Here is a 26,869-nt window from a genome sequence, read left to right on the forward strand (position 1 = left end):
GCAATTCATGTTGGTAGCTTCGGTACTTCTACTGCACAGTAAAAAGGAATTTTACAAAAAGTTCAAAACTCTCAACACAGATAAGAACCACAAGTTCAGCAAGTACACACTGATCTCAAAAGCACGTGTGAAGGTTATTTTCTTTGGTCAGTGTAGAATTGGCTCTTTGCCCTCTAGTCAAATACTTTTGGAAACAAGCAAATAATGAGTATTTCTGAGCGGAAGACTGAGACCTTAGATTGATATGTTATCTGAACATACACTTACGCCAGGGGTTCAGCTAATATTTTTCACCCTAGGCCCCAAACCCAACAAAAGGTTCACTGAGGTTCTCAGAAATGTCCAAAATTCTTCTTCCAAAAAAGATTCCACCAAAGTTTTTTAAAAGAGAAAAAATGCTGAAAAATAAACCACAGGAAACAGGAGACTCTGAACATGATCCAGAACGTTTTATTTGTTCTACTCAACCTGCATTTGACATCCATATATCTACATATATATACATACACCCACCCACTGGAAGAGACAGAAAGGAGAGTTTTCAAAGGGATAGCTGTGCCACAGCACGTAAAAGACAGCGTCTCCCCAAATCGGACGGCATCGTGAAGACAGAGTCATGAAAGATTATGCCATTTTTTAAAAAAAGGATTAAGGCCACGTGGAAAGCTGCAGAAGCAGCTGCTACAGCTATTTGGCACGTTTCCAGTTGTGTGACAAGCATCTGGTCCAACAGCTACGCCCCGGCTTTGCAACTTCTCCGGAGGGTAATCCCAACAGGATCCTTGCGGAAGAGCAAAATCCTGTTTGGTTTTACTGTGTGCGTGATGCTCTGCTGCACAAGCAGCTCTTCCTTTCTTTCCTGGCCTTATTCACTCCCCGTCTTGCACAAAAGCGGAAAATCCGCTGCTTTCACAATTACAAGCCAGAGACTGAATGTTCTGCCTTTGCCCACAAAATTCTGCCCTTAAGTCTCTCAGCGGCCACCCAAAAAAACAGAAATAAAAAGGAGAAGACTCCTAACACAACATGATTTTACACACTGGCTTCAGCCTTTGTGTGATCTCCCTTGGCTCCAGCGTGAATTCTAGATATTACAAGAAGTACCATATTACGGAGCTGGCCAACAAATTCACAGCAGGCTAGACTGGTTTCTGCAACCATGATTTCCCCCCTCGATACACTCACCCTTGTTCTTTTCTTTGTATAGGCACAAGGATGTACTTGTTAAAACTGTGTTCGTGGTGGACACCTTTGATAAAAAGGTCAAACAGATGATGATGAGGAGAGCCCCAATCTCACTAGGGCTGGGAGGAAGTACATACAAGACACTGGGACCATACCCACGTCTATATCCTTGGCTTGTAAAATCATTCAAGGTAAACATGGCTCTGATCTACCTCCTGGTAATGGCAAATCGGAGGAATTCTGCCTCTTTCCCTGTTCAAAGAGACTAGGACTTGCTTATGAGCACGGTCTACCGAAAAAGGTTTTCATAACATGGGCACTTATCAGCCCTCCAATTTATGTGATACCTGGGGTGGGCAACATGGTGCCCTCTGGCTGTTCCTGGACCCATGTTCCCCCAAACCCACTTGGATTTTGATTCATTTCAGAAGCTAAAAAGGTTGGCTTAATATTTGGATTGGAGATCACCGGGAATCTCCAGGTAGTGACAGAAAATTATTCTGCTTGAAACACTGGTGAGCTCCGGTACTAATTAGAGTTGGTAATACTCAGCTGGATGAAGCAGTGGTCTTAATTCATACAAAGCAGCTTCCTGTGCTCCTTTGGGAGGAAACTCCCATGCCCAGCAGAATTAAAAAATAATCCTCCACTACCTGTTAAGACACTAGCCAGTATATCGCTAAATAGACCAGTGACCAGGAGAGATAATACTACTTTTAAAAAAGCATAGTGTGCTGCTTATATACTGTCCCATAGTTCTTAAAGTTCTCTCCAGAAGTTTAAAATTTAACTATGTAGGCTAAACATTGCCTCCAAACTACCCAGTGAGCTCAGAAGGATGGAAGGTTGAGTCGACCTGAGCACCGGATCAGATTCAGGTTCTGAGCAGAGGCTTCACTGCAGTACTGCAACTGAACCATGGCACCACAAGGTTACTTTAGATTGACAGTGCAGATGCTTTGTGTCAATCCTCTTTTGCAGAGATAAGAAAATGTATTTTCTAGACTGCAATTTCAAGAACTGGCAGGACCTCATGGAGGATTCTGGGAGTTAGAGTCTATAAAACTAATTTCCCCATGTTCTCTCCTCCTGTTGTCTTGGACTTGCATCCCATAAATGCAATGAAGATTTGCTAGAAACTGATTCTTACAGAAAGAATGAAGAAGCAATCTCAGAGCATGATTTGATTTCTGATGAAAACCCCAGTGTGTACGGGGTTATATGGCTTTGCAAGGCAGCCCTGGATAAATTCTTACCAGCTATCAATGTGGTGCTACTGGCTGGAGGGAGAGATCTTGTGAACCTGGTAAATTCATTCCAACCACCCTACGACTATAGACATTGTCATGATATCAGCAACCCAGTGGTAAATACAAATGACATACTGGTCTTTGAAAACTACAAGTAAACTTGCTTCTGTTTGGCTTCCTTGAAAGTCATGCCTCCTGAGCATTTCAAAATAATGCATGACCACAAGGATTTAGAAAGAACGCACAATCACAAGAACACTTTTGTGTTCCTAGCACCCTGCTTCTATAGCGTTTTCAATTCCTCTTCCTTCTCGATCTTCCAGTCATATGCTAGGCCAAAATGGCACTACAGTAGTTGCCTTATTACTGCTTTCTCACTTCACTGTAAACATGGCAATAACCTTGTTATGCAGATTTGGAACATAGACAGGTGCGCAAATCTGAGTGAGCATTCCTTCCATGATCTCTAAATGTAGGCTGAATTCTGGAACAGGTCCGTCTTGACTCAATCTCTCCAATTTCTCACTAATGCCTGTCTAAGAAATTTTATCTCTGTGCTTCACACATTTCACCAGAACATGGTGATATTATTCTTTGGATTCCATATGGCCGAGAGATTCAGGGTGCGAGTGGGGAAAAAAAAACAGGAATAAAACACTTTTTCCATATTTTGATTTTTACTGGGTTTGGCTGAAAGGTATTCTCGTCCTTCAAACAGGTGTCCTAAGCTGCGCCGACAGCTTATTTCATGATTTTGCACCAATCTATGCTGATTCAGATCACCACAGTTATGGGATCATGGGCGCTGGCCTGAACTCACGTGGCTCAAAAGGGCCAGCTATGATAATGCCACATACAACTTGAAAATAACAGGGGAGTAGCATCCATTTGCATCCCCAGATTGTCTCATGCACCCTAAAAATTAACTCAGTCCTTTCTCATGCTTTGCATTCACATCCACGAGACAGTCCCCAATATATTTTTACATACTTTGAACCACAGCTACTGCCTAAACATCCCAAGCATGCATTTCTCAATTCTAATCCTAAAATCTAGCAACGTTTCTCTAATAGGCCAAATCTGGCTGAAGGATCATTGTCTAAGAAAATCGGCTTTGCTTCGGATGGATGATAATGAGCAAAGACCCTTCTGAATTGTGACAACAAGCCAGAATCAATTCAAGAAACTGTTTTTGAACAGAATTTGTGAAGGCTGGCTTGGGTCAGATTCAGAGGCACCACTTGTACATGATAAGGAAAAGGAATTAAAATACACCTATATATTTTTTAAATGTACAACCAGCTAATCTCCCCCAACCCAACACAGGGCATTTGGGTCTTCAGCTCCATGATCCATTATAGTTGGCCGTGTTAGTTGGGGGTAATGGGAACCGTAGTCCAAAATCTTTCCCAATTACACTGGGGAAAAGTTGTGTGATAGCTTTGAGTATTAAACACCAAGTCAGACACCTAAATCATGCAGTCCTCCCATCTCTTTTCACATGTTCCTGTGCAGAACATGCATCTCCCAGCCAGGTAACCCCCCACAATTGCAGGAAAATATCTGAATGTCTGTGCTAGCTAGCTTTGACAAGAGGGGAGCTCAGAGACCTCTCTCCCCGAAGAACTCAACACCGGGCAGAAGCTTCCAAGGTTTATTCGGAGTCGTTGTCCCCATCTTCCCGCAATCCATCACTCTGACGGCTCTTTCCAATCATCTCTAGCAAAGCTTGGGCTTCGGGATCAACGTCCAGGACGCTCTTCGGCCCTTTTCCCTAAAAAACAAACAAACCCAGGATGATTTCGGGGGGAACAAACAAACAGAAAGTCAACAAGAGGATGAGGTCACAGTCAACCTGTCCTGGAGACTCTGTTTGGCTTGTTGGCCAGGTTCTTTCACGGGAGTTGCTCCTTGTCCACCCCTTGTCTTTCTGCAAAAAGGAGAACAGGTTCTGCCGTCCACACCCACCCGGAGCTGCCAACCTGCTTCGCTGGCCCAGTCTAACAGGTTGGCTCAGGTTACCAGGCGGCCTGATATGGCTTTAACGAGGGGGACCTGCGTCAGAGCATAATCATTAAGCAATTTTTTTTTTTTGAGAGGAAGCCCTGGGGCGCAACTGGGGCGGGGAGGGGAATGGGAGAGAAGAAACAGAAGGGAAACCCAGTGGCTTGTCTTGAAATTATGGACGTCTCCCAGCTGCTGCTCAAATTAAGACAGAGGCAACATAGCTAATGTTAAACAGCGATTTAGACGTTAACTGATTTGCCCGGCTGGCATTGGGATCACAGAACTTCTGTTCCTTTGGAACAGAACTTGGATTTTGAACATTGCAGGGTTAGCTTCTCCAGAGTAAAGGGGGGAAAAGGGGGTTATTCTAGCTCAGAGCTCTTTTTACCTTCTGGCACACATGATCTTCCCATTTTAAGAGAGAATTTGCTGCTATTGACAACATAACAGGATGAAGTGTATTTGTGTGTTTGCATGCGTATACAGGTTAAGTCTGTATAGCAGAAGAGGATGTTTAGATAACTTTGATTTTCTTTAAAACTTTACACCCCACCTTTCCACTGTGTTGGTCATCACAGTAAATTTCAAAAATGATTAAAATTACTACCAAATAGCAACAAAGGCGGGCGGGTGGGACTCCATAAAAACCGCACTAGGATGGCACCTAACAGTCTATCTGTAGCAATTGCTCCATAAAATACTTAGGCAAACAGTACAGACTTACCCTGATGCCTGAAAGATAACAATGACGTTGTATTAAGCAAACCGGGACAGCCGATGAGTCCAAATCCTTTACAGACTCTTTCGCGGTGATCCCACGTTTACAAAAAAAATACATCCTCCACAATAATTCGCTAGAATCTATTTCACTGTCTTGTCAAGACAACAGTATTTCCCTGAACTGCTAGTAGATGACTGATTTTACTGCTCCTCCTTTCCCTTATTACACTCTTTCTTCCTGGCTTTTTAATTTTTAGTATTTGTTATGGTTGTCACAGGCCGGTAAGCCACCTCCAACTTACAGTGACCCTATGAATGAGCAATCTCCAAAAGGTTCTCGGCACCCCTGCTCAGATCTTGCACACTCAAGCCCTTGGTCCCTTTCGAGTCGATCCCTCTCACATTTAGCACAGGTACACTTGGGGAACAAAAAAAAAGGGTGCCAACCCCCCGTATGTCTGGTGACCAAATACGCCAAACCCACTCTGGTTGCAACAGATCCCCTTTTGTCTTCCGAAAACACAGGTTTGGAAAGAATGTGGCAAACTGAAGTTGATGCAAAAACCCTGGGACACCTTCAGGTTTATAGGTTGGCAGATGCTCAAGGGACTCAGGAGGGGTTCTGATAGGTCTCTTGCAAATATCTAACTAACTATCAGTTAGTCTTCAAGGGCCCACAACATTTTTGTCGTCTTTATTTTTCATTCCCCTCTTGTTTTCGCCCGATAGGCAAGCTTGTTTCTGACACTCCGTAGAACAGAAGCCAAACCGAGGGAGTCAAGTGACAGAAAAAAATTTCCGACGAAATATCAGAAAGGATTTCTTGATGCAAGAGCCGTTGGACAGTGGAAATAGATTATCTTGGAAGGGGGGAGGCCTCTTTCCTTGAAATAGAAGTCAGGTGGCCATTTGTTGGGGGATGCTGTAGTGGTGAGCGTCTCACGTCCAGGGAAAAGCCCCACTGCTCTACTGAGAAAGTAGTTCAGGGAGAGGCTCCCCCTATGGAGCTTGCGAACAGCAAGATGACTCTCTCCACAGAGTCCTGAGGTGGTTCCTAGGAAGGGATAAAACCGAGGGGATGTTCCTTTCTTCACAGCGGAGGCACGTGGAAAGAGCCCAAAATGGAGGAAGCTCCCCGTTTCTCCCCATCCCAGAATTCTGCCTAGGGGAGCCCAGGCCAGCTCTGGGAGCGGATGTCCTTGCAACTGGAAAGTCCCATTCCTAGAGAGAGATACATTACCCAATTGGGAACTGGTTCATTCAGCCAAAGGCACAACTTACAGCATCATTTGTAGGGAGGTCTCCCACGGCCCACACTTCCAGCGCATCCAGCGTGAAGTTCTCCTTGGCTGACAGCTGAGGGCTGTTGTAGGTGGTGCACTTCGGCTTGGCCTTGCTGTGGCCCTCCCCGTAGTTACTGTCTACCCAGAGTCCAAAGTATTCATGTTGTCCACCCATGCCCTTGGGAAAGAAGAGAAAGGGTTACTAAACGCAGCAAGGGGTCCTTGTCATGGATCGGGTACTTGCGCTGCCACCCAAACTGCAGCCCCACCAGATCATCTCAAGGGGGGCTTTGCTGGATCAAAGAAAGGAGGCACCGACATCACACATCCAACCACCCAATCAGATGTCTCTGAGAAGCCCTAAAAGTGTCATCATCTGCTTTTGGTACCCAACAAAAGTCATCCCATCCTACATCCTTCATGAGCAGCATGAGAGGGGTTCTGCTTATCCATAGACTCATTTCATTCCCTGTCAAACCCAGTTTAGTTCTGTAAAATCTACAGTACAGGTTCATTTGGCCATCTGAATAAATGTACTTCCTTAGTCGGTGTTGGAAGCAGTTCCAAACCCAACCGTCATGACAGATTGTGGGTGCAATGAGGAGTACAACAAACAGCAGCTCACAATAATGTGACTTCGATCACAGGGTCTCCCCCGATTCTTTGCCCATCTTCTCGAAGGGCAAAGGTGGTCTCCATGCACCTGCCGGACCCTGGCCTAAGCCAGAGGGCAGATACAGACTTGGGAATTTCCTGTGCCCTCTTAACTCCTACAGAAGGAGCCAGAAAAGAAAACATCAGTCTTTGCTTCAGAAAGGTCAGACAGTAGTCCTGTTAAATTCTCCACTACAAGTGTGTGAACTATCCTATTAATGGAATGCAGAGAGTGAGCTGGGAAATTCTGACCTAATTTTTGCCTCTCTGAATTATGTTTACTCTTCCTTACTGTTCAAGAGGCACTAATCTACCCCTTTCATGACCATAGTGGGCTGTAGCACAATACTGGGAACAGTTCATGCACCTATCGCCTTAGGATAGTCTCTTTTGTTTACATCTGGAACTTGTAAGTGTAGCCGTGAAGGACAAAATGTTCCTGAAATGTAAATATGTGTTGCTGGAAACCAAAGCCAAGATCCTACACACTGCATTGTTCCTGTATAGACGTGAAGCCTGGCAATGAAGAAAGCTGCCAGGAAATATATAGAGATATAAATGAGGCTCTGGAGAACCTTGTACCATGGGTGCTGAAGAGACAAATAAGTGAGTTCCTGAGCAAATCTAAACTTTAAAATGATCAAAGGGAGGCTATCTGACTTTGCACGCATGAGAAAACAAGATTCCCTGGAAAAGACAAAAGTGTTAGGGAAAAACTGAAGGCAGTAGGAAAAGAGGAGGAACCAAGGTGGAGGCAGACTGACTCATTTCAGGAAGCCATGGCCTGTAGTTTGCAAGACACAAGCAGGATCTTCAACGACAGGACTTCTTGCAGGTTATTAATTCATGCGGTAAATCTCAGCAGCAACAACCTGATGGCCCATCGCAACACATCCACTACATCCTCTTTCTCTCACACGCTACTTTTCTATGTTAAGAGGATGGTATTCCTAAGGTGAGATCCTTTGCTTGCAGTCTTTAAACACTGGAGTCCAGGAAGAGCAACACCAAGTAATTCTGTGGCCAGTGTAGATGGGGCTCTCAATCAGATGCTCAGCAAAGGCCATCTGGAGTGCTGATGGAAGCTGCCCAATTTTTTTCCCCTCCAACAGCTCAACTTTTGTCTTCAAAAATACACATCACCTCCGATCTGAACCGGTGCAATCATGGCCCAGCAAGAACCAAACCGCGAGACCCCACTGAAAACAACTACTGGCCTTGAAAACCCATCATCATGAGAAAAGGAGAGGCAGGCGACTGCTTTCCACTCACCAGTCCATTGGGCATCATTTGCTGCCCATGATTCAAATACATGTAGTGGTCGTTGTAGCCGGTGTAGGTGAACACCGCGATTGAGGGGAAGATGGAAAACAGAAAGCAGCCGTTGTTGCCTGTGAAGAACAGAGGGAGGAAGAGTCACAAACCAAAGAGTGGGAAACAAATACAACGGGGATCATCTCCTAGAGAGAGACGAATTGGGAAAAGAATAATCAAAGGAATTCTCCACCACTAGAACATTCGTGGATTCAGTTTTGTTTCTGCCTTCTCATGTGGCATGCAATTCAACTCAGTTGCTGATTAATGACCGACTGGTGCAGAATGTTACCGTGGGTAGGATACAGAACTCTTTCCTGATGTCATGCAACTACAGTAATCAATCTTCTTCTTCTTCCCATAAGTGACAACCTGCTTAGTTATTGAATAAGAGGGCATTGTTGCAAATTCAAAAGCCCTGCGTTCGAAGTCCAGCTCAGAGGCAAACTTGGTTGGCTTAGAACAACAGGGCTGAAAGATTTAATCGACTGGATGATTGTTTTTTTAAACTGATTCGCTAAGAGAACACTCTAATTTATCATACAGCAGATTTTAAGTAGAGATTAAGTAATGGCTTCCATCCTTTCTTTCCAGGAATGAAACAGTTTGTGAAATGATATGGATTTGGGACACACGTCCCTTCTGAACCATGAAATTCAAGGTGATTTTGGGTCCCCCTCTCGGGTTGTTGTGAAAATAAAACGGAAAGAGAGCCAAGTTCACCACCTTAAACTTACCGGGGGGGGGGGGGGGAGAACGACATGAATACAAGTAATTAACAAATGTGACAGCCAGTCAGTGGTCCCCAACCTTGAGCCTCCAGATGTTCTTGGACTTCTACTCCCAGAAATCCTGGCCAGCACAGCTAGCGGTGAAGACGTCTGGGAGTTGTTAGTCCAAGAACATCTACGTGGAGGCCCAAGGCTGGGGACCACTGGCGTAGAAGATACAGCATTGGGCAAGGATTCAGGAGATCTGGTTTCAAATTCTTACTAAGTCATTGAAAACTCAAGGAAAGAAGGAGATAGTAAACCACTCCTTGAGAGAGAGAGAGAGAGAGAGAGAGAGAGAGAGAGATTGATGGATACACACACACACACACACGGAGAAAGAGAGAGAGAGAGAGAAAGAGAGAGAGAGAGAGAGGAAAGAAGATAGTAAACCACTCCTTTAGTGTTGCTAGAAGTTCGAAGTAACTTGACAGCAGATAAGAAAAACAAATATATACAGGAATTCCTATATATATTTATATTGACAAGGGAGAGGGTTGTTGCCATCTTATATGTTCACAACGTGGCTGCACAGCTGCATAAACCTCTCCTCATGAAGATGAGAGGAAAATAATCACTTTCACTACCTTGACCACCTACAGGGAGGAAAACTAAGGTTCTACTCTATATGGAGAGTCCCTACGGACAGACGGAGCTCTCTGCTTCATCCTCATCTTTGCACAGGGGAGGGGGGGAACCAAGGACAGAGAAGGTCATGCTTGAGTGCTCTTCCTAATCCCATGTGACTACACACAATTAGACACGGCCTGGATATGACTTCCTGTTTTTGGATGATCCTCCTCACCAGAGGCAACAACAGGACAGCCCGGCTACAGTTTTGGCATAATGGTATGATTTACATTTCAAAAACTGATCAGGGGAGAAGATGCACCTTCAGTGTCAGACCGGATGAGGCTCCCTCTGATCACTTGCCTACACATACTGGAGTCCTTTCCTCCCCAACCACTCACTTGATTGCCCTTTTGTCCAAGGTCGCTGGACATTTTATGTCAAGGGCCAGTAGCCTGAGATTCAAACAGGGCTTATTGCAGGCAATCGTAGATGCCCAGACGGAATTGACCTGTCTCCCAAATATAATCAGAAAGTCAACGGTGCAACCTAAGCCAATGTACACAGAACTGCAGTTGTGTAAGAGTTGTGTGCCCGTGTGGATGCCCAGCAGGGGCATGGGTCTATTTGCTCTTCTGTGTTTTCTCAGTCATTTCCAAAACCTTGATCTGTCTTAGAGCCCTAAGCTCCTTAAGAGCTGGGTTGTCCTAGGACTCAGCACCAGATGCAAGATCGCCATCTAATGGGCAACCATAGCAATCTTCATTATAGCATTCATGTTTTAACTTGCAACCAAGTCCACTCTACACACAGTTTACTTGGCGGTAGGATTCAGAAAGGACATGAACTGGGAAGGGAGAGGAGTCAAACACCTAGGCATGTGCATAAGCAGGATTCGACAACAATGAAGTTTCATTAAATTAAAAAAACACTGCAGAGTGCAGTGTGGATACCAAATTCAGCGTCTCAAAAAGTTTAGTCTTTTTTTAAAAAAAGACAGCAACGTTTCTCATAAAAATTAGGATGGAATGCATATTGGTTATGCCTGCTGAAATTTCAGGAAGTGTAACCTAGTGAGATTTCCAGTAGCTGATGCTAACTACCCTGTTTCCCCTAAAATAAGGCCTAACCTGAAAATAAGCCCTGGTATGATTTTTCAGGATGCTCGTAATGTAAGCCCTACCCCAAAAATAAGCTCCAGTTAAGTGAAATCCCACCTTCCACCCTTGTGCAGCAACCAGAATAAGATGACATGACTGTCTTTGAATAAACATAGATTGTTGTACATGAAAAAAATAAAACATCCGCTGAAAATAAGCCCTAATGCATTTTTGGTGCAAAAATTAATATAAGACCCTGTCTTATTTTCAGAGAAACAGAGTTGAAAATGAATTATATGGACAAAGCAGAATTAATTACACTGAATTGCTCTATATGCCTAATGCATATGTCCCTACTGTAGAATTCTGCTTTTCTTGTTGCAGAAATTGTTTGCTTATGGAAATAAAAGACAACATAAGCATAGGAAGTACCTTCAAAAAGCTACTTTTTGGTACCTGAGAACACACACAGTTGTAATTAGAATTGGAGAAGTTACTTTCTTTTTTGGATTGCCATAGGCTATGCTGCCTGGAAGATTTTACAAGTTGTGGTCTAAGAAAGCTATCATTTTGAGCTTGGGCTACGATCTTTTCACACACACACACACACACACAAAGGGTTCACAAGGCCCGAATACACCCAGCAAAAAGAAGTGAGGAAAGTAGAGATCCTTGCCTTGAAACTGTGGCTTAACCTCCCAGGAGCAAGATGAAAATCCCCCAAAAATGTAGCCGTCGGAGTCTTTCAAGACCAGCACGCACGGCCCCTTGTTCACAATGTGGCTGCACAGCTGAGTGAAGCTCTCCCCGTGAAGCCGAGAGGAAAAAAGCAACCTCCATTTATGCCGGAGCTCTGCGGGTAGCTGGGAGTTGATATAAATGATGGACGGGAGGTCAAGGAGGCTGACAAAACGGTGCCCTTTGACGCCTTTGCATTCTGGAAGCAGGGGGACGGTGTCTCTGCACTGATCCGGGAGGGAATGCAGAACAAGCAGCCCTTGTTGGAGAATCACGCTGAGGAACGCGGAGACCTGTGGGATGCGGAAGATCCAGTCTTCAAGGCTACTTTCATCACAGGTGACATCTAGCACATGGGCTCCTTCAATCTTCTTTCCATCTGAAGCAGGAAACATTGATTATTACTACAACAGGGATAATGAACTGTGCTGTCTTTCCAGCATTCCAAAACGAGGCAGCTGGATTAGATGGCTTTAAACAGAGGATCAAACAAATTTATAGAGGAGGCTGATAATTTAATTCAGCTTTAAACGCATAGATGTTCTTTCCTCTTTTGCTGGATCATTCCATTTTGTAGTTTAACAAACTGCACACCAGCCAGGAAATGCTGGTTTAAAAGTGCAAATAAAGACAAACACTCAAACACTAACGATCATCAGCTATTTCACCCAACTGAAAAGCTGAACGTCCATGTTTGGGGCCATCTATTACTACACACCAGCTGATCCTCACATACAGTACAATCCCTTCTACTCAATGTGACAAAGCCTGCCAGAACGAGGTTTCTTCAACCAACAGAAGGCAAAGGGGCAACAGGACCTGGTGAAGCACCACGTTCTTGCAGTTCCACAATAGTTCCCTATTTGCAATGACAATATTAGACAAGCCAGACTTTCAGTTCTGTCAAATCAAGCCCACAATACAAATCTGCAATGTTGCAGGAAAATCCTTCAAGAAGAACTTTCTAAATCTGTTTAAGATTATTTATTTCTTCAATTTAGGGAAAATCAAATCCTCCCCTTCTACCTGGATTAATCAGGCTGATCTCAGGGGGAAAGACGAGAGGACTGTGATCATAGGTGACTCCTGCTTTTCTCATTACTGTGCACACCTTGGTTTTAACTTCAGCTGTTTGTTAGGGCCTTGGGCTAAAACCAAAAGAAAAATGAACTTTTCCCAACTCACCTGCCAATTTTAATTCAGACACCAGGTGAGAAGCCAATGTTTTTACTCCGGTGGTGGAATTTTGCATATTCATTGGATCCCAACCCCGCAGCTGCTTCCTGACGTTCAGAACGTGGACGACAGAGCCAACCAGGTCCTCTGCAAACTTCAAGAAAATTTTGTCCTCTGTGTGGAATGCTTACATACCACACACAGAAAAAATGAAGAGAAATCTCCCCTCCTCCCACCAAGAAAAGCAGGAACGAGCACTTGTAAACAGATGGCAACAAGGATGTACTATGACGCAAATAAATGTGGTTTGTTTAATTAAACCAAATAAGTAAATAAATTACCGTAATTAAATTATATTTATTTATTTATTTATTTATTTATTGAATTTCTACCCCGCCCATCTAGTGGCAAGCTACTACTCTGGGCAGCTTACAAACAAAAATAACCATCTGCATAAAAGAATTCAACCATAAATATAAATAAATAAATAATGTAAAATAAACTCTCCTTAAACTCAACTACAATATCAGCTAACATACTGGATGGAAAAGAATGAAAGATTTATATTATCTGAAGAGAAACCAGATTATTTATATACAGGTCATATTATTTTCTCTTGTTATCTTTAAGGATTGTCAATAAAAACCATTAAAAAGAGACAGAGATGGTCATAACTGTATTAAATACAGATTTTTACATGGGGGGAAATCTAAGAATTCAGCAATAAACAGCGGGTTGTCAGTAATTAAGTAAGTGGTTAAATTAAGTAGGACACCAAGTGTTATTACCAATGTTTGATAATTTCTCAAAAGCCAACCCAGGGAGGTAGAAAAAAATCTACCTTTTCTCTCAACAACCATCCACCCCTTTCTCTTTCATACCAATGATCATTTTTATCCCTCCTTACCTCTAGGATTTGATGTCCTTTCACGTTTCCCGCAGCCCTTGATACCATGTTCAGGAGGATGCTACTTTTTTCCTCGGCATTGCCTTTCAAAAGCACCGACATGAAAACGACAAACTGCTCCTTTGCCACTGAGCTGTTAGGCCCAGGTGACTTCTCACTCCACTGGATGCTCTTCATCCCATCGTACAGTCTCATGACCATGGACTCAGGCAGAGCATCCTTGACACGGGCCTAACGGGAGGAATGAAATGCAACGGCTACTTTAATCATCCTGACCGACAGTCGGAAAGTGAAAAATCGGTGCCTTATTAGACTCTAAGCACTTGCATTTTTAGAAGGTCACTGAAACATTCTCATTGCTCTTTTTCTACTCTTAAAAATGTTTTGATTGTATTGTGGATTGAATTCTGACTTAAGTGTTTGCCTAGAACTTAATTTTAACCTTCATCTATTTTTGTGCCTACAGCTTTTCTTGGCTATAAGACTTCTCTGCTTTTACAACTTTGAAGTATTTGGTGCATATGAAACATAGAAGCAATGTAGATAAATAAAGCTGGTAGAATTAAACAAGCCGACGTTGCCTGGCATTATTGCAACAATGAAAAGACTTTATATGTTGATACACAGATGAATCTTGAAATGATTCTCTGTTTCATTCTGGAATCACTCCTTTCTTGGGATATATGCCAGCTGTGACAAACACAGGCTTCTGATTTTTTTTCCCTAGAGGTCAATCAAGTTCTGTAGGGCTCATTCAGACATCCCTAACCTGGCAGGGGGAAAGGGTTTCACTCTTCCTCTCTGAAATTCTCCACTGAACTATGCAGAAGCTTCAACAAAAGCTAAGGAAACGAACATTTTTAAAAAGAAAAAAGATTTGTCGTACATGTTAGGATTCAGACTGGAGGTTGCATTTTTACTTTAACGGAAGGGACAAAGAAGATGTCACCCCTAAATTCCCTGTTTAAAGTACCTTGTTGTTTGTTCCCAATTAGCTGTTGAGTGAATCAGTAATTTGTCAACTTTGTTTTGTTGTTTGTTTGTTTTTTACTCATCCCTTTCTAGTTTCTATGTTATTTTTAGTTTTGTAAGCTGCCTTGGGTCTCCCTGAGGAAGGAAGGAAGGAAGGAAGGAAGGAAGGAAGGAAGGAAGGGTCCCCTGCTCCACCCCTAGCTTCTCCAATGTGGCAGGTCTTACACCAGTAGTTCCTAACCTCAGGTCCCCTGATGTTCCTGAACTTCAACTCCCAGAAATCTTAGGCAGCACATCTAATTATGAAGGCTTCTAAGAGGTTGAGTCCAAGAACATCTGGGGACCCAAGATTGGGAACCCCTGTCTTATATGGTTGTAAGAAATTCAGCAATCACAATGTGAAGCAACACAAACACTTTAAAGCATGACAGAAATGCTAAGCTAAGGTTATGGCGGTTGCCACCAAGGGAAAGTGTTCTTGCCTTAAGCATCCCAAGAGTCAGACCCTTCTTGACCGCTTTTCCCCCCTTTGGGGCAAGGGCCTCTTCGGACCCCAGCAAGGAGCTGAAGACGCCATCGATGTCGGCTTGTTCGTCAGGAAGAAACCTTGCCAAGTGCTTCTGGTAGGAGCTGCGGCTCTCCACGCTGCCCATCTTTTCCAGCAGACGGTGGAATCCTAGTAGCAAAATGAAAGGGAAGAAGAATGAGACGAGCATGAAAACAGCAAAAGGGGCTTGTGGGGGGGACTAGTCCCATACAGTAGATCAGTGTGCGGAAAGTCACAGACGGAACTTGAGAAAGAAGCAACAAACAATGTTTCAAACCATGGCTTTTTTAAATGCATGGGCTCAACTCTGCCCTCTCCCACTGCAGTCTGTGCCAGCAGACGCTGATACAGATGGAAAAACCAATACGGGTTAACAACTGATTTAGCATGTGCAAAAAAAAAGGGCTTGGCCGTCCAGTCAGAAGGTATCAGAAATGATCCAAAGCTTTGGGGAAATTGGGTATCAGAAGTCTCCGGTCACCTCAAGCTATTTCATGACCAGCAAAGTGAGCCCAGAGTCAGCAAAGAGCACAACCTGAACTACGTGTAAAAAAAAACAGTATTCCCCAACTTCGTGCACCGTGAATGTACTGCCTCATGACTCCCAAGGGCTATGCTGGCTGGGGATAATGGGAGATCCCACTTTGGGGAAATAAGATGGCTAATTAATTGCCCTTAACTTGTATGTGGAACAGCAAGAAGAAGTGGACTGGGCGGGGGCTACCACTTTGTGAAACGACAGCAGGAAGAGTAAAAATAAGGAAGAGTCGCTTAACCCCTTCCCATTCTGCCAAAGCTTTAGGCAAAACAATGTAGAGATCTACTATCATCTCTTTACCAAGGAGAGAACAGGGTGGGAGTGACCAAGAGCAACATTGCAGGATGAAATGGTAGAAGAGGTAAAGGATAAAGCACCTGGCCTCCTCAGCCAATCAGGTGTAGCCTCATTCATAACTCTACCTCTGCTTTTCCCTAAAAATAGAGCAATAAAAAAATAAATCAATGAATGAAAGACATTCCTCTCAATTTCCATGCTAGAGTTGTCATGCCTTTTATTAAAGGCATGGGAGTCAGACAAGGGAAGAAATTCCTTACACCATGAAGAACCAAGCCCTTTGTTTTCTTCCACTATCCAACACACGCAAGCATAGCTGTGTAATAAAACTCATAATAAAGATAATCCACAGTAAGGTACCTTCTTAAGTTGAAAAACACAACAGATGATAAAAATTGTGAATGCTCCTATGGTGACACTCTAGCACAAGCAAACTTAAACATGGGCTACTATAAAAAAGGCGGATGTGCTTGAAATGTGTGTTTATTATAGGATACTGGGGGGGGAGGGAATGGGCCAAAAGGGTGATTAGTGAAGAAGTGTTGATGTGAATAAAGACCAAGAAAGGGTCATATGCATAAAAGGAAGGCAGCCAGAATACTTTGCTGATGTACAAAAAAACAGAAGACTGCTAAAATATCGGGGGGGGGGGGGGGGAGAGAGAAAAAAAATAAAGAAGGCAAAAATGTAGTGACACCTTTACTTCTATCTTTTAATATGATCTTTTGAGGACAAGTCCGCTTGCTCAGACTTTCCCCCAAAACCTCACATTAAAATATATCAGTTAGTCTTTAAGGTGGCCACAATGTCTTTGCCTTCTTTATTTTTTGTTTTGTTGTTTGCCTCTTCTGAAAAGATTGCTAAAGGCGGTTATTCAAGGCAAAATAAATAGGAGAAAAGCACAGAAGAAAGAAGAATCGATTGGCTGAAGAAACTGGGAGACAGAAACAACATAACAGCACTAATTAAAGCTCCAATATCCAAACTCAATCAGTATCATGCGTCGATAAGTCAATTATGACTTAGGGTGACCCTTTTCAGGGTTTGCCAGGTAGAGAGAATACTCAGAAGTGGTTTACCGTTCCCTTCCTCTAGGGGGCACCCTGGGACTGTGCAGCTTGCCCAAGGCTACATAGGCTGGCTCTTCTCCCAGGTGGCACAGGAGGGAATCTAAATCCTAGCCTCCGGCTAAATCACTGAGCTATCCAGCCAGCTTAACCAAAGTGAAGATAGCTGCAATAGGTAAGAGAGAAACAGCAAAAAGGTATATTCTGCCTATATTCACACCCTTTTCTAAAGGGAATCCTGGCGAAGACTGTTCCTTCCAGAAGCAGGACCCACACAGACCACAGACAATCAAGATAGAGGAAGTGCTGCAATTACAATATTATTGTTTATAGCTGCCAGATTCAAAGTCAGACTAGACATGATGACCTCCAGCCTCTGATAGGAGAGGAACAAGAATACTTCAGCACACACTGCAACATGAAGATTTTTGAATGGCTGCAGCAGCAACAGTGACATGGGACTCACTGTGCATTTTACAGCATCTTGATGTGAAGGAATCATGTGATAAAGGCAACAGCAAGCAAAAGTTTCAACACATGGTGCTGTTCTTAAATGCATATCACCCTGGACAAGGTAGGTAAGTTAGCGATGCTAATAACACCACATGCTTGATACACTAGGCATGCAACACTATGGCACTGAACCTCATCTGATTTAAAAGATACTTATTGTGCCAACAGCCAGGCTCTTTGTATTCCATTTTCCTAAATCATCCCTCTAAAATGGAAGATTTGTTCTTTTTCAATGCACGCTACAGGCCTGTGTGTAAAGTGGGAATATTTTCAGCAGCAGCAACCTCACCTCCTCCTCCTCCTCCTCCAAGAATGGAACTAAAAAAGAAGAGTTTTTGAAAAGAGTGTGTGACATGAACGCTTTCCACCCAACAAGATCCAGTGACAGAAATACAAATTAAGGATCAAAGCCCAACAGGGATGAATTATTCACAAAGCACAGCGACTGCAAACTTGTCAGAGAGAGAGAGAAACAGAATACAGATGTGCATTAAGTATGGTTAAAAAACACACACTGCTGTTGTACACAAAGCACATTCAGCCATTCCTGTTTAGGGTAAACAAGCCAGTTCCCAGACGGGCAGTTGTTCACAGCAGGTTAAGGATACTGACAAGGAAGCATTGTTTAAAATATTTATTTATTAGGAAGAAAAAGGACAATTTTTCAGAAGTCTCCTTTTTATTATTATTGTTAGGAAGTATATCGGTGAAGATTCTCAGTCATCCTGGTGAGGTTATCTGGAAGTTGTGTTATGGCAACTTCCTTTCTTGCGAGGTTGAAGTGTTTCGCTACTGAAGAAGCTCCTTGGATGAGTAGCGAAACGTTTCAACATTGTTAGGAAGTGCACTGTATCTTTAACAACCATTCATAAATCCAAATTTTTTCCCAGCTGATGAAATACTGGCCTTTATTTACAGTCCATTCTGGGTGTGTGTGTGTGTGGGGGGGGAAATTACCATCTAAAATATTGCCTGCTGCATACCCAATGACATAGGAGCCATGCAGGGAAAAAAGAGAGAAAACTAAGAAAGGTGGAGAAGTGCACAGATAAAGAGACAAAAATTCTAAATGACTCCAATAATCCAAGTTTTCCTCTTTTCCCGAAGGATGCAGGTTGCTGCAATCCAGGACCAACACCGGTAGAACAGAACACCTTAAGGCTGATAATACTGGAACACTAGAATAACTGAACAGATAGCATGTGCCAGAGATATTCCACAGTACACTATAGGCTTATAGGGAGGGTACAACCTTTTCTCCAAGTTCTGCAGGAGCGCTGTGCACTGCATTCGAATTGTGGCCCTGCAGTCAGAATTGCTGCCCCTTTAAGTTTTGGCCACAACCGGAACCCCCACACGCACAGGGCAGCGCTGGCAGAAAATTAAAAGGAACATTGTTGGGGGGCATATGGTGTTTATATATATCTCTCTCCCATTAGTGCCCAGGCACTGCTCTGGATGGTTACAACAAATATAATACAAGACAAAAAAGAAAGATAAAAGCATTAATAGCAGTTTGCAAATAACTCTTAAAAATAGATGGTCCAGGACCACTCATTTAAAAACCAGAACAGACCTGGGGTGAGGGGGTGGGAGGATGATCAGCCAGTATTGAGGATTAAATTGAATGACAGAGAAAGGACAATAAAGTTGGGATGCTGGCTGATTGGGAAAAGACAGAGGGGGCAGCAGAATGGGCAGAAATGAGCCTGTCAAGTTTCGTCTGGGCAAAAATGAAGACGGATGCTTGCAGGACCCTTGTGGTAGCGTGGAAAGCACAGCCACCGGGACCAGCTAAAGAATGTGGCAACCTCACAGGGACAAGGAAGAAGAGGAGCAGGGAAAGCCGGGCTGGGCATGCCTGTGAGTTGGAAACTAGCTTTGGGGAGGAACTTCCACCCCGTCAGCATGCCCAGTTTGAAAGCCTACAGAGCATCCATGTTTGCAGCAGAATCGCTCTGATCCTGGATTTGAACCAGAATGAAATGAAACCTTGACCACGCTGCAGCATGCGGGTGGGAGAACCGCGCTGGTCTTGATTTGGGGAAAGCAGGGCTCAAATTCCCCCCCCCCCTCCGACACAAGTCTCTTTTTTGAATTGTGTGAAGGATATTTTAGGATTTGTCAGGAAGTCCATCATGTATGTGTATGTATATGTATACACACATCTACACCTACATCTATATACATACATACATACATATCTGTATCAATATCTATACATATACATAGATATGTGTGTACACCCACACAAACACATGGGGGTACAATATGCAAGAACCAAAGGTAATGTATATATATTTTGTGTGTGTGTGTGTGTATACAGTATATGCATACATATATACACACACATTTTTATATATAAATATAAATATAAATATATATATATATATATATATATATATATATATATATATATATATATATATATACACACACACACACACACTGTATATATATACTGTATATACATACATACATACATACATACATACATACATATATATATATATATATATATATACTGTATATACTGTGTGTGTGTGTGTGTGTGTGTATATATATATATATATATATACTGTATATATATATATACTGTATATACTGTATATACTGTATATACTGTGTGTATATATATATACTGTATATATATACTGTATATATATTACACACACACACATACATATACATATACATATATATACATACATACATACATACACACACAAAAAATATATATATACCTTACCTTTGGTTCTTGCATATTGTACCCCATGTTTGTGGGGGTGTACACGCATATCTATGTATATGTATAGATATTGATACAGAGATAGATAGATAGACAGACAGATAAGCTTTCCCTCTTTATTTATTTATTTTAAAAATAGTTTTATCCTGCTTTTCTCCTTAAAAGTGCCCAAGGCGGCTCACCTCATTAATATTCATAAGCCCCCCTATGAATATTCATGAGGTCTCATGACTCTCAAATGAGCTGAAATAGAACGAACAGAACATATTCTCGACATGGATTTCTCAGGGACAGAGAAGGGCTTCCAGGCCAGGAGGGGGGGGGGATAATAAAATAAAAAAGGCTCGTGGGTGAAAAACAAGCGAGGGCGGGAAGGCCTCATGAATAATTCACGAGAAGGCCTTTGAATTTGCATAGGGGCCCCGCCCCCTTCCCCTGAGTACCTCGGCTTCTGCTGCTCCTCCTTCTTCTCCGGCGGCGGATGTTCCTTCGCCCTGGGAGCCCCCCCTCCCCTTCCCCTCCAGCGGCGGCCGCCTTCCCTCCCTCACGACCGGCTCCTCATCCCTCGCAGCAGCGCCCGCGCCGCCGCCCGCCGCCCGCCGGCCTCCCTCCCTCCCTCAGAGGCGCTTCCTTCTCCTCCTTCTGACGGCGCGACCCCGTCACCCGCTGGGCCGACAGCGCGCTCAACCAATAGGAACGCCGGTCTTCCCACCGAGGCGGGTTCTGAGCGTGACATCACCCCCCCCCCCCCGGCCTGTCCTCTCGTGCTTGTGAAGTCCGACCGCCTGGGTGGATAGAGAGGCCTTTTTAAAGAAGAAAGAGCGACCCCTAGGTACGTGTTTCCGGTACGGGCGCCGTGCTGCTCCAGGCAGCCTGCATCTCTATGGCTCGCTATATTTGGGGATTGGAAGGGGAGCGCGGAAGAACCGAGGGATGCCTCAGCCCGTGATTGATCGGTCTATATCTTCCTCTCTTTGGTAGACTGGCGTAGCTTGACGTCACCGTCCTTTTCCCACGGGCATCCACAATGGCCTAATTGGCCCGCCCACTTTGGTCGCCGTGGCCAATGGGAGCGGTTGTAGCGAAGGGAAGCCGAGATGGAACAGTGTAATAAGAAATCGAGGGTTCGATTCCTGCCTGCTCCAAGTAATCGCCTTTCTTATCATAAAAATAAAAATAAAAATAGGACTTGCAAGTGGGAGCAGTAATCTTTTCCCCAGCCCGACTAACGCACAAGGCGTGCGATCTGTTGGGGGAAAACAACAGCCATGCATGCACTCACACCGGGTGTGGACGTGAGAGGGGTTTACAGCCCAAAGCGATGGTGCTTTGCCACTGACTCAGTTGATGGAGACTTTTCCCTGCTCCCTTTTCCTCTTTGGCTCTTAAGCTTCCCTTGTCTTGTCTCTCCATTTTCTCCCACTAAGAGCCGACCATGTATATGAGGCATAAAGGGTGTCTCTTCTCCCTCCCCCTTTTTCTGATTGTAACTTCTGATGGCTATTGTAAGTAAATATACCCTTTTCTCCTTTAAATGCTTCTCCCATACAAAGTGCAGGCTTTTGTGTGTAGGGGGGAGTAGTGCCAATTAGGGTTGATCTCTCCTATCTCAATTTCTCTCTCTCTTCCCCCCCACCCTTCGTTAGAACTTTATTTTGGGGAGGAGAAATGAATTACAAGTAGCAGGTCTTTCATAGTCATATTCTTGGTCGAATTCTGCCCTGCCACATCATGAATCTCCATAACCCAAAGATTTGACACATTTGCTACTAGCACTATAGATACTGTAATTGTTCTCATTGCTTACTTTGCTTGCAGCATTCTGCATTGCCTGCAGTTTCTGGATGGTGTTCAAGCAGAGCTCCACTTCAAGCCGACTGCACACATCCAGGCCATGGAGGAGAAAGCTTTTAGGCCAGGACTTCGGGGCTCCTTGATCTCATATCCACGAGGTGGCACTAGGGTGTTTATCACAGCCACTGAACAGCTCACTCCAGCAGTTGTTGAACCCTTTCATTGTGTATTTAGTTCTTCCTTAGCTCTTACCCTTTCGATTTTTTACTTTTGAAAATGAAAAGGGGAGATCTCGGTAGGAGAAATTCTGTAGCCGATGCCTAACGAAGTCGCTGGTGGCATTTTGCCTGCTTTGATGTTAAAGCCCAACCAAGTGTAATGGGGGCTCACTCCCAGAAAAGTGTGTATTGCAATTTTTATTTTCCTTGGAGAAGAGAGAGAGCATGGGAGTGAGACTTAGACTGAGATATTGTTTTATTTTCAAAGCTAAGCACCCTACCAGCAAGCAACATGCTCCTGTTCTCCATTCCCAAAAAAGTCCTCCTTCTGCCGCTCCCATGCACACTGCCTTTTTCCATTAATAAATCCAACTCTACAACTATTTATCAGACACCTCACTTTGCAGATAGATGGGTCTGCTGCACCCCACTGATGAAACATCAATGGGCTGTTCTTAACCAACAGGCAACTCAGATCTTGGAAAAGTAACTTTTTGGAGTAGAACTCTCAGAATTCCACAGCCAGTAATCATGCCGCCTGGGGGATTCTGGGAATTGTAGTCCCAGAGAGTAACATTCCCTAATTAGGCAGTGGTTAAAGGACTGTGTCCTCAGGGCAGCAGGCAGCCAGGGAAATGGCTGGAGGCTTGAGAGAAAAAGCTAAGGGCCTGCCAGGGTTGCTACCTCCCAGAAGGTGGGACCTGAGGCAGTTGACTCTCACTGCTTTATGGTAGGATTGATCCTGGTCCAAACCTAAACTGCCTTGAGGAAAGGGCAGGCACAAGTGTAACAAAGGTGTCATCGGCTGTGATGCACAGAAGGACACACATAATAATAATAACCTTAGAATGGCAGAGCTGGGGGGGACCCCAGTCCAGCCCCTGGCAAGGAGGCCCAGTTGGGAATCGAACTCCCAACACCTCTGGTTCCATAGCCACATACCTAAACCACTGAGCTATCCAGCAGTTATCTAAGCTTTTTCTGAGAACGATGTATTTGCTCCAGTTGTGTTGTTTGATTTGTGTGTCGATATACTGCAGCTAAAGTGGCAAGCCAGTGCATGCTTGCTTAAGAACAAGCCCCAGGGTTTACTGGAATGACATGGATTGCACTGCGCATCTCCCACAATCAGCCAAGAGGTTGTTGGGTTTTCTTTTTTAAAAGATCCATCTGGTGTCAGTGTCAGTGCAAACCTCGTCAAAACCTGCGCTACTGTGCTTTTGCACCAAGCTACTGGACCATCCCGCTGCCGATGGATACCGACCCTTTTTGTCTATCTGAACTCCATAAATTTATTTTTTACCATAAAAGGCAGGCCCTTACCCAGCTAACCGGATCTGTCTCACTAAGTCATCTCCTGTGGTTTTCCTTTATGCATGGCTGTGACCCACCCAGTTCATGTCTCTTGTCTGTCTTTCTCTCCCCCCCCCCCCACTGACGGCTTACCTGATTTGCTCTAAACTCTTGGCAAAAAGGAAGAAAGAAAAGGCCATATATGGCTAGGCAGAAAAGGATGAAGCCACTCATCGTCGTGAGTCACAAGCCTGCCTTTTGGGTGTCATGCAGGGAGGAAGTGCTCAGTTTTGCAACAGGCTTTTAGATGCCTTTAGAGATTAGAAGAGCAGAAGAAAGTAATGCGGCTTAGGAGTTTGCCTTGAGTCACACAGAGGCATTGGTCGATAAGCAATAGATGCCCTTGCATGCCGGTGATGGCCTAGTTTATGGGTGTTCGTCTTTGAAGGAGGAGTGGCTCCATCCAGAGCTGGAGATGTATGCTATAGCTAAGATGTAAGGAACAATAATCGTGTGTCTTCAAGACAATTCTGACTTATGGCAACCGTTTTCAAGATTTTCTAGGCAGAGCATTTTCAGAAGTGGTTTCCTCTTCTCTTTTTTTCTGGGCGCATCCTGAGACTCAGCAGCGTGCCCAAGGCCACACAGGCTGGCTCTTCTCCATGGAGTCATAGAGGAGGATCAAACTCCCAACCGGATACCTAACTCACCAAAGCTATCCAGCCAATTGCTGCAATTAGCTTTTAAAAAATTATAATACTCCAGAGATAAAGATCCAGTAGGGAACTGGCTATATCAAGGTTTTTTTCTTTTGGATCTGAAAAAAAAAAATTCCGGAAGAGAAAAGCAAGTTTCAAGGATACAGCTTCATTCTATGCCATCTGGAAGCAAAATTAGGAAGCCCTGATCTCTTTGGGGACCTTTGTCCTACTTGGATGACTTCAAACCTGCTTTCTTTGTTCAGAGCAGGAGGTAGAGTTCCTGCCCTTAACCGCCTCTTCAGCGCTTCCTGTCCCGGGAATCCCCTACACCCGTTTCCCACTCCTGAAAAATCCACTTCCTTCCCCGTTTGACACCATTTATTTTCCTTTTTCTTAGGCAAAAAAGTGCAGAGGAAGCAAAGATTTTTGGAGCTACACTCTCAGAATAATCCAGCTCTCCTGTTGGCTGCAGGTTTCTGGGAATTATAGTCCAAAATAACTTTTCCAAGCCCTTAATTCTTGTTCTGTCTCTTTACCAGCTTCTCCACCCATGTGAAAGAGGCATCTTTGCATCAGGGCAAAATCCTGTGATGTGTCTCCCAGTGGTGCACCCCGTGAAAATAGTGCCCATCAAGAATGGTATACAATATAACTGAGGATAACCAGTTAGACATGGGCTATTCGTATTCCTATCCTAGGGGATACAAATAGTGGCACCAGAGGTGCCACATAAGCCCATTCCCTCCTCCCACTCTCTGTTTGCAGCTCAGCGCTTGGCAGTGTTGTCATTTTTGCGCCAATCACAAGAGCCCAGATGGCTCTTCCCTGCCTCCCCGGGCAGCTGACCGCTCATCAGCTGAGTGGGGGAACTCCCCGTTCTACTGCCGTGCCAAAGTGGTTGGCTGCAAGGGAAGGCGAGGAAAAGCTGGCCATGCTCCATCCGTGATAGGTGCAACAAAAATGGAGCTGAGCACCATGCTGCGAATGGTGAGTGGACCAGCCGGTTCTAGGAGGAGGGAATGGGCCTCCATGGCACCTCTGGTGCTGCTATACGAATAGACCATGTCTATACCCAGTTTCGAAAGGATGTTAAAATGTGAGTAGATAAATAGGTACCACCTCTGTGTCTAGTCACGCTGGCCACGTGACTGCGGAAACTGTCTACGGACAAACGCTGGCTCTATGGCTTGGAAACGGGGATGAGCGCCACGCTCTAGAGTCAGACATGACAAGGGGAACCTTTATCTATTTTACAAAGGGAAGTATTATACAATAATTTGGATGTGGCAAGGTGTGGACTTGCTCAGCCAGTGGAACATGTTGGATCACAACTAACCAGAGCAAGAATCAGTAAAGGCAGATGGAAAGGAAGATCCGGCGACTACTCCTGAGCAAGAGGAGGAGGAGGAGAAGCAGCAGCAGCCTGGAGCTATTGGTGGAATACTCATGGACAACACGACCAGAGTGATGGAGGAGGGTTCAGAGGAACAAGTAGTCAAGAAGAAGAAGAAGAAGAAGAAGGCATTAATGTAGTGTCTAATGTTTGATTTAGGCAGGGAGAAATAATATAAGATGGATTTAGTGATAATTTTAGTGTTTTAAATCAGGGCAGACTTCTGTGATGTGTCTTGTCAGTGGCGAATCAGAGCCAGGGTGCTCAGGATCAAAGTCCTAAGACGTTCTCCATAGCAAGGACCGACCACGCTGTGGCCATTTCTGGACTCTCCCTGGAGGAAGCAGTGGTTACAAGGACCTTCGTGATGGGCACCTCAAAATCTACCCCACTGGTATCCATCTGCCTAATTTGCGAAAAGGCATTTTCCTCCTAAGAGGAACAGAAAAGGATCTAAGAGTGATGCTTTGCTCCCAGCTAAGTGCATTTACTGCACTAACTCCATCAAGTCCTAAATGTATCTTGTAGCAGAAACCAAACTGCCGATTGTCAAGTAAGCCATTTGAAGCCGACCACAGCGAGGCTGGAATCAAGCGCGGGCTGAGTGCATAAAAGCAGGCGGCTGCTTTAAATACTCCCCTTCCTTTCTGTTATTACTAAAATGTGACTGTTTCCACACGGCAGCTGCTGAAATAGCTTCAGCTTCAGGAAGGCAGAAGTGACCACACAGCAGTTTCTCTATGACTGCTTCTGCGGAAGACCTGAGCGCATTAGACCTGAGCAAGCTGAGCAGAGCAGTGAAAAGAGAGAGCGCTCGGAGGTATGTGAATATTCTGTGCAAGAGAGAAAATTAGAAGAAAAGTGGCACCAAGCATGCATTCAGACAGAGCTCGCACAAGGGTGAGTGCAGTGTGGCCCGTAGGCCATATGCACCCCTCCCTTGGCTTTTTTTTTTAAGACACTCCATTCTCCTTGCCAGAAAAAAATAATAATAATTGACCCCCAAAGCTCATTCACCATGTCTGGAAACGTCCAGGAAGAAGAGTTTGGCTCTATAAAGGCTTCAGCCGAGAGTGGATCAGCATCAATTTTCTCTTTTCAATCCCGCCCCCC

The 26,869-nt window shown here is 44.2% G+C and overlaps 1 protein-coding gene across 2 annotated transcripts; it reads right to left on the bottom strand.

Moving 5' to 3' along the window:
- Positions 1-434: 434 nt before the first annotated feature.
- MEAK7 (MTOR associated protein MEAK7) lies at positions 435-22,269 on the bottom strand. Of its 2 annotated transcripts, none has more exons than XM_020801933.3 (8): positions 22,165-22,269; positions 15,129-15,322; positions 13,675-13,905; positions 12,777-12,921; positions 11,530-11,970; positions 8,372-8,490; positions 6,444-6,623; positions 435-4,209 (listed from the first exon to the last, which is right to left on the bottom strand). In XM_020801933.3, the coding sequence occupies exons 2-8, from the start codon at positions 15,297-15,299 to the stop codon at positions 4,090-4,092; spliced, it is 1,407 nt and encodes a 468-aa protein (XP_020657592.3). In that variant the 5' UTR covers positions 15,300-15,322; positions 22,165-22,269; the 3' UTR covers positions 435-4,089. The 2 variants fall into 2 exon arrangements, with proteins under 2 accessions (XP_020657592.3, XP_072836876.2); XM_072980775.2 differs by lacking the exon at positions 22,165-22,269 and adding an exon at positions 20,801-20,926.
- Positions 22,270-26,869: the final 4,600 nt, after the last annotated feature.

Source organism: Pogona vitticeps, chromosome 10, assembly GCF_051106095.1.
Source record: "Pogona vitticeps strain Pit_001003342236 chromosome 10, PviZW2.1, whole genome shotgun sequence".
Classification (NCBI taxonomy): domain Eukaryota; kingdom Metazoa; phylum Chordata; class Lepidosauria; order Squamata; family Agamidae; genus Pogona; species Pogona vitticeps.